The sequence below is a fragment of the Leptonychotes weddellii genome, chromosome 1 (assembly GCF_054177405.1).
Source record: "Leptonychotes weddellii isolate Sample4059 chromosome 1, ASM5417740v2, whole genome shotgun sequence".
Lineage (NCBI taxonomy): Eukaryota > Metazoa > Chordata > Mammalia > Carnivora > Phocidae > Leptonychotes > Leptonychotes weddellii.
In genome coordinates, this window is record NC_138369.1 from 119495978 (window position 1) to 119504745 (window position 8768).

The following is an 8768-nucleotide window of genomic DNA, read 5'->3' on the forward strand; positions in this document are numbered from 1 at the left end:
CGATTACCATTAGAACACATTTTTAAAATGTCATTCTGAGGCTGTTTTTTTTTTTTCAAAAAAAAGACAGGCAGTTTTAAAGTTATCAATAACAACAACAAAAGAAGCCTTTGAAGCAAGTACATTTTCAAGGATGAAATAGAATATCCTGGACAGATTTCATCATATTATCCACTGTTGTATGTAGGACCCAAGAAATTTAAATTAGTTTTGCCTCTTTGATATAAAATGAGAATAAATGAACTCCTATTTCTTCTTCCCATGTTATATAGAGAATATTAGTCCTTAAAACCTTTATTGGGTCACAGACACTTTTGAAAATATGACGTAAGACGTGGTACCTCTTCTAAGCAATATACTCATATACGTATACACAAACATCAGCATCAGATTTCAGGGAGTTTTGACTCACAAAATCTTATAGACACTCTAGTTTCAAAGGTCCAACCTAGAGGGTAGTGTAGGGTGAAAATGAGTTTTAAGAACTCAAAATAAAATCCACTCAGGGTCTAAAGAAGAAAAGGTGTGTAGGTGTGTGTGTGTGTGTGTGCACACGCAGGCGCATGCACAGCTCAGTCCTTCAACGTTCATTTGAAGATAAGTCAATTTGCAGACAAAGTTACCACTTCTCAAATTTTTTTTAATTTTCTTTAATTTAAAGGACCAATTTATATAAAATCCAGCAATACACAATTTAAAAATGATTCTAAATTAAACTACAATTCAAGGCACTCTCTAGAGTTTTTGTTTGTTTTTGTTTTTGATAATGGAAAACTTATACTATATTCATTCAAGATTCCTCTATCAGAACTTTTGCTAATTTTGCTTGGATTCACAGGTGAAAATACAGTGAAAATAGTTCATTTACATCACACTGGAGGACAAGTTGAGCCCATTTGTTTATTTACTTATTTATTGACAATTCTGAGTTATAATTCACATACCATACAATTCACCCATTTAAAATTACACAACTCAATGGTTTTTAGTAGATTCACGGAGTTATGTAACCATCACCACAATAATTTCAGAACATTTTCATCAACCCAAAAAGAAACCTGTCCTCATTAGGTCCCTCCCCATTCCCTAGCTCCTAATGATTCCAGCCTTAGGCATCCTCTGATCTGCTTTCTGTCTTTATAGATTTGCCTATTTTATTTCACATAAATGTCCATACAACATATGGCCTTTTGTGATTGGCGTCTTTGATTTAGCATAGTATTTTGAAGGCTCGTCATGTCATAGCATGTATCTATGCTTACTTTATTTCGTTCTATGGCCAAATATTCTACCCTATGACTATTCCACACTTTGTTTATCCATTCATCTGTTGATGGAGCTTTAGGTTGTTTCCAATTTGGGGCTATTATGAATAATACTGCTATAAACACTTGTGTACCAGTTTTTGTGTTGACCAGCCCCTCAACTTTTAACCCCACAAAAAAGTAAAAAGAGAAGAACTCTTATAACAAAACTATACAGAATCTGTTTTGCAGTAATTTCAGACTTTCCAAGATTCAACAATTTCCATACCCAGCATCACAGAGGCTCATCATGACAGAGAGACTGGCATCATGACTCTATCATAGAATCAGAGGAGGTTAGACATGTTTTCTAAGATAAGATCCCTTCCTACATGAAGTCAACAATTGCTACTTTCTGTTACTTCTCCATGCATAGAAAAGAATGATAGACATCACCTGGTCCCCAGGAAGTTATCAACAAACATTACTGAGCCCCTTGCAAGCAGCAAGCACGACTGTGCATATGTAACCGCTCTGTGGACAGAAGTCATACGCCAAGTATGAGCTGCCAAGCTTCTCTGAGTTCCCCATTCTAGTCTGAAGCACTTGACGCCCTCACTACTTCCCACCTGGGTTCTGCCTATAACATTAGCACTGTTATACCTTTGACACCCTGCCTTTCTTTCTGGTTACTCCTTCCGCCTCCTCATGGGTGATGTTCCATACTCACAGAGACCCTCCCTGCTGACTCGACCCTGCCAACTATCTCCACTCCACCTCTGAGACTATGGCCTAAGCTTCATCACAGCTTTCCCCGCTGAATTAATGCCCCTCTGGACTCTGGGTTTGCCAAGTGCTGGGCAAAATGCTCAGGAGGTGCACAGTGAATGTTTGTTGAGTAGAGGACCCATAAGATTTCCTATCAGGGCCGTGTGTGTGAGGTGGAAAGGGGTCAGAATGAATTTGTGGCTTAGTGGCATTTATCAGTGATTAATTGTTGACATCTCCAATGATCAAAGCACTTGGAAACCTCAACTTAATCCTGAGTCTCTCTCCTTAGCTATTACGGTATTAATACAAGTTTATTCACTGGGATCAAAATGATTTATCTGATAAAGACAGACTCAGAGGCATAGGAAGCACATTCCTAAAGATTTGACCCATTAGAATAATCAGACAGAAGACCCAAAGAGAAGGTTTAGCCGACCACTTATTTCTTCTGCTTTGTATTTCAGAGCAATCTTATTTTGGATCTTTGGATTTAATATCAATGAAATTCCATGAGGCATAACCTGGAAGGCTGAATCATAATCTACTGTTAGGGGGTCCTGCTAAGCTTTGCCATTCTTTCAGAGGAGGGTTGCCCAGGGAAGCCAATTTTTTCAGGTAGTCACAAGGCTCTAGTTGTGGAATATCAGGATTCTGCCTGTAATATTTTTGCAACTTCTCTAGCACTGTGGGCAACCCAACTGTGGAGGCGTAGAACATGGGCCCACCCCTGTGCCTTGGCCATCCATACCCGTGTAAATAGACAACGTCGATGTGCTCTGGAGTACCAGCCATCCCTTCTCCCAAGATACGGAATGCTTCATTGATGAGTGAATATAAGCAGCGCTCAAGGATCTCATCCTGGCTAATGATACGTGCCTCAATGTGATACGTTTCTCTGTACTGTGACAGAAATTCAGAAAGCCAGGGGTCAGGTTTGTGAATCCTACCCAATGGCTTATCATATTGGTACCAACCCTTACCTGTCTTCTGGCCAAATCGTCCTGATTCACAGAGCATATCAGGAATTGGGCAATATCTCCCATTGACTCGCTTTCGGGCAGGAGTTCCTAAAGGCAACATAGGTCCAGTAAGACCTTGCCCTTGTCGAGATTTCCAACCCACATCCAATCCAGCAAGATCTGACACTCTAAAAGGTCCCATTTTGAAACCAAACTCTTCCAGCACCTGATCAATCTCCTCTGGCTTACTGCCTTCTTCTAACAAGAAATACGTCTGATTGTAATAAGGCTTCAACATTCGATTGCCAACAAATCCAAAACAGTTACCTACAACTACTCCAATTTTTTTAATCTTTTTTGCTAAATTCATAACTGTGGCAATGGTAGTGGGGGAAGAGTACTGGCTGGGAATAATCTCTAACAACTTCATCACATGAGCTGGTGAGAAGAAGTGAGTGCCAATGACCAAGTGAGGGCGATGAGTGGAAGAAGCAATCTCATCAATGTCCAAGGCTGAAGTATTGGTGCACAGAAAAGCTTCTGGCTTGCACACAGCTGACAGTTCAGCAAAGACCTGCTTCTTCAGGTTAATTTCCTCAAATACTGCTTCAATGACTAAATCCACACCACCAAGCTCCTTCATAGATGCAGTTAACCTGGGTTTTGGTCCTAACCAAGGGTGGCTGTTATGCTGCATTTTGGATGCTTCCTTTTCCAGGAGGGAGGTTATTATCTTATCGGCAGTCTCTAGCTGCTTCTTGTCCGAGTCCATAGCAATCACGGGGATCTTGGCCTTCACAAGAGAAATGACAATGCCCCGGCCCATTGTTCCCAAGCCTGCAGATAAGAGTGAAGAAGAAAAAGAATGATTCAATGATATTGGGAACTGAAACATTACTCAGTAAATGGGAGGCTTCTGTGGCAATAGGACAGTTAAAGAGATCAATTCAAGGAATACAAATGGATTGAATATTAGTTAAGATTAGGCACTGTGTTAAGTGCTCCAGAGGATGTGACATTGAGTAATATTCACAGACATGGACACACACACACTGTTAGAATTAATAAACAAGTTCAGCAGTGGTTGTATAATATAAGATCTATATACAAAAATCAATTGTATTTCTATATACAAGCAATGAACAATCAGAATATGAAGTTAAGAAAACAATTCTACTTATAATAGCATTAAAAAGAATAAAATACTTCAGAATAAATTTAAGAAAGAATTGTAAGACTTACACACTAAAAATCACAAAACATTGCTGAAATAAAGAAGACCTGATAAACAGAAAGACATCCCATGTTCATAGATCAGAAGACTTAATATTGTTAGTATGGCAATACTACACAAACTGATCTGCATCTCCAATGCAATCCCTACCAAAAGTTCAACTGGCTTTTTGCAGAAATTAACAAATTAAATTAAGCTGATCCTAAAATTCATACATAAATCAAGGAATCAAGAATAACCAAAACGATATTAAAAAAGAAGAACAAAGTTGGAGGATTCACTCTTCCCAATTTAAAAACTCATGACAAAGCTACAGTATTCAAGACAGTGTGGTATAAGGGTAGACCTATAGATCAATAATCTCATAACTTATGGCCAATTGATTTTTGACAAGGGTGCCAAGACAATTCAATATGGAAAGAACAGTCTTTTCAACAAATGATGCTGGGGCAACTGGATATCCACAGGCAAAAGAATGATGCTGGACTCCTACTTCACACCATATACAAAAATTAATTCAAAATGGATCACAGACTGAAGGAAGATCTAAAACCATAAAACTCTTATGAGTAAATCTCCATGATCTTGGATAAGGCAATGGTTTCTTTTTTTTTTTAAATTTAACTCTTTTCTAAAATTTAAATTCAATTAATTAGCATATAATGTATTATTTGTTTCAGGGGTACAGGCCTGTGATTCATCAGTCTTATATAATACCCAGTGCTCATTACCACACATACCCTCCCCAATGTCCATCACCCAGTTACGCCATCCCTCCCACCCTCCACCCCTCCAGCAACCCTCAGTTTGTTTCCTATGATTAAGAGTCTCTTATGGTTTATCTCCCTCTCTCGTTTTGTCTTGTTTCATTTTTTCCTCTCTTCCCTTATAATCTTCTGCCTTGTTTCTTAAATTCTACATGTCAGTGAGATCATATGATAATTGTCTTTCTCTGATTGACTTATTTCACTTAGCATAATACCCTCAAGGCAATGGTTTCTTATGACACCAAAAACATAAGCAACAAAAGAAAAAAATAGATAAATTAGACACCATCAAAATTAAAAAATTTTTGTGCTTCAAAGGACACCATAAAGAAAGTAAAAAGAACCCATGGAATCATATATCTAATAAGGGACTTGTATCAAAATATATAAAGAACTCTCACAACTCACAATAAAAATACAATTTAATTTAAACATTTCTCCAAAGAAAATATACAAATAGCTAATAAGCATATGTGAAGATGCATCATTAATCATGAAGGAAATGCAAATCAAAACCACCATGAGCTACAACTTCACACCCACTAGGAGAGATATCATTAAAAAGAGAGATGTAGAGGTGAGGAGGTAGTGAAATTAAAAACCTGACACATTGCTGAAGATTGTAAAATATTTGGAAGTTCTTCAAAATGCTAAACATGGAATTACCATATGACCCAGCAATTCCACTCCTAGGTAAGTAGGTAAGCAGGTAGGTTTGTGTATATATATCCCCAAGAGAATTGCAGACATATGTCCACACAAAACTTTTACATAAATGTTCATAGCAGCAATATTCAAAATAGCCAAAAAGTAGAAAGAAGCTGAATGTCCATCAACTGATGAATGGATAAACAAAATGTATCCCTACAGTGGAATATCATTCAGCTATTAAAAGGAATGAAGTACTGATATGAATAAAGAATGAAGTCCTATAACATGGATGAACCTTAAAAACATTATGCTAAGTTAAAGAAGCTGGACACAAAAGGCCACATATTGTATGATTCTATTTATATGAAATGTCCAGAATAGGCAAATCCATGCAGGCAGAAAGTAGATTAGTGGTTGCCAGGGGCTGGGGGAAGGGCAACGAGGAATGACTGCTAATGGGTACAGGGCTTCTTTTTAGGGTGATGAAAATGTCCTAAAATTGATTGTGGTTGGGTGCCTGGGTGGCTCAGTTAGTTAAGCATATGACTTTGGCTCAGGTCATGATCTCAGGGTCCTGGGATCGAGCCCCGTGTCAGTCTCCGTGCTCAGCAGGGAGCCTGCTTCTCCCTCTCCCTCTGCCCCTCCCCCTGCTCATGCTCTCTTTCTCTCTTATATAAATAAATAAAATCTTTTAAAAAAATTTTTAAATAAAAAGAATAAAATTGATTGTGGCAATGGTTGCACAACTTTGAAATACCTAAAAACTACTGAAGTGTATTCTTTTTTGGGGGACATTGTTACAATGCACTTAAATTTCTTTTGAATTGTGGTAAAATACACATAACATAAAACTTACCATCATAACCATCTTTTAAGTGTGCAGTTATTGGCATTTGTATATTGACATTATTGTGCAAGCAGTACCACCATCCATCTCTATAACTCCTTTCATCTTGCAAAGCTGAAATTCCATACCCATTAAAAAATAACCCATCCCTGTCCTCCCTCCCCAACCCACTGTAATCATCATTCTACCTTCTATCTCTATGGTTTGACTTCTCTGGGTACCTCATATAAGTGGAATCACATAGCACTTGTTCTTTTGTGACTAGCTTACTTCACTTAGCAGAATATCCTTAAGGTTTATTCAGGTGGTAGCAGAATTTCTTATCTTTTTAAGGCTGAATAATATCCCATTGTATGTATATTCCACATTTTGTTTATCTATTCATCTGTCAGTGGACACTTGAGTTGCTTCCACTTCTAGGCTATTATGAATGATCCTGCTATGAACATGAGTGTACAAATATCTGTTTGAGTCCCTGCTTTCAATTCTTTTGGGTGTATACCCGGAAGTGGAATTGTTGGATCATACAGTAATTCTATTTTTAATTTTGTGAGGAACTGCCATACTGTTTTCCATAGAAGTTACCCTATTTACACTGAACTGTGAATTTTATTGTATATGAGTTTCATCTCAATAAAGTTGTTATAAAGAATATGGGTAGTATCAACCTTCAGTGAGCTTTTAATCTAGAGGCGGGAAGAAGAAAAGTTCACAAATATCCATTCTATAAGGTAAAGAAAGTGATATGAGAAGTTCAAATTTCTTTGATGAGTCAAAGGAAAGAGATTATTTTTGGTTGGATGAATCAAGAAAAGCTTCAAGATAAAGTTATTTGTAGAAATATTTGAAGAAAGATCATATTGAAATAGGTGAAATTGGGGAAGTTGAACCAACCAGACTGGGGAAGGGAAAAGGAAAGTATTACTTTAAGCAAAGGCAAGAAGAACAGAAAATGTAGACAAATTATTTGATGACAAAGATGTCACTGTTCCTTCCCCATACCATTTCATTTTTCTTCTGGGTGCATAGAAGACTATTCTGGACCCTCCGTATCCTGATAGGGCCTGTGACTAATTCTGGTCAATGAAATGGGAAAGGAGGGTGGTGTGGGATCACGACTGGCCTCCAGAATCTCCCACAAGACCTTCATTACTACCAGGATGTAGAGGATGCAGAGAACAACTGTGAGGCCTTGGAGGGGACCCTTGAGCAAACTAGTGTCTGTGTGCCAAAGCCATCCTAATGCCTATTTTTGTACTGCCTGTGAGCTAAGAATGGTTTTGCATTTCAAATAGTTGAAAAAAACCCAAAAGAACAATATTTTGTGACACATGCAAATTATGTCAAATTCAAATTTCAGTCTCATAAATAAAGTTTTATTAGAATACAACCACATTAATTTGTTTCCATATTATCTGTGGCTGTTTTTGTGTGCAGAGTCGAGTAGCTGCAAAAGAGATCATATGGCCCAGAAAGCCTAAAATATTTATTATCTGGCCCTTTAAAAAAAAGGTTTCCTGACCCTTGTTCAGGAGAATGGCAGAGTCATTTAGTTAGAAAAAACCGTGTCCTAGAATGAACCTTATGGAGCAAGCAGGAAATAAATCTTTATTGTGTTAAACCACTGAGATTGTTATCTGTTACAGCAGCAAGTTATGTTACCTAATCAACCCATTGTGGATGAAGCCACATATTTATTTTTAATATTTACATATTACTCTTCTATACTTCTCATTGATTAGATTTGGGGATTGTTTTGTTTTGTTTTGTTTTTTGGGAATTGGTTTTGAATACAGAATGTTATCAGTCATCAGAAATCCTTATTTCTCTGGAATATATTTAATTTTCAAATTGTATTAACTTACGTAATTTAATAAACATATTAAATTATTTAAAAACATTTCATTTTCCAAAATTAATAAACATCTGCATTTCACCCAGTAGCAAGAGGGCTGGATAGCACTCTCTGCTATAGCAACTTGTATCCGAAACTTTAGCCTGGGTAAGTAGGAGGTAGAGCATGGAGTTCAAAAACGCTGGCCTCCCAGCTTTTGGTCCCAAGCTTCACATAAAATTTCTAACAGTATAGAAATTATAGGGTGCCTGGGTGGCTCAGTTGGTTAAGCAACTGCCTTCGGCTCAGGTCATGATCCTGGAGTCCCAGGATCGAGTCCCGCATCGGGCTCCCTGCTCAGCAGGGAGTCTGCTTCTCCCTCTGACCCTACCCCCTCTCATGCTCTCTCTATCTCATTCTCTCTCTCAAATAAATAAATAAAATCTTTAAAAAAAAAAAAA

General features: G+C 37.6%; 1 protein-coding gene across 2 annotated transcripts in view; it reads right to left on the reverse strand.

The window, feature by feature from the left end:
- Positions 1–880: 880 nt before the first annotated feature.
- The window catches only part of EHHADH (enoyl-CoA hydratase and 3-hydroxyacyl CoA dehydrogenase), a 48528-nt gene continuing 40640 nt past the window's right edge, over positions 881–8768 (reverse strand). For both annotated transcript variants that reach the window (XM_081830841.1, XM_081830838.1), the window contains one exon: positions 881–3811. In XM_081830841.1, the coding sequence (XP_081686967.1) occupies positions 2550–3811 (1262 nt within the window). In that variant the 3' untranslated portion in view covers positions 881–2549. The remainder of the gene's footprint in view (positions 3812–8768) is intronic.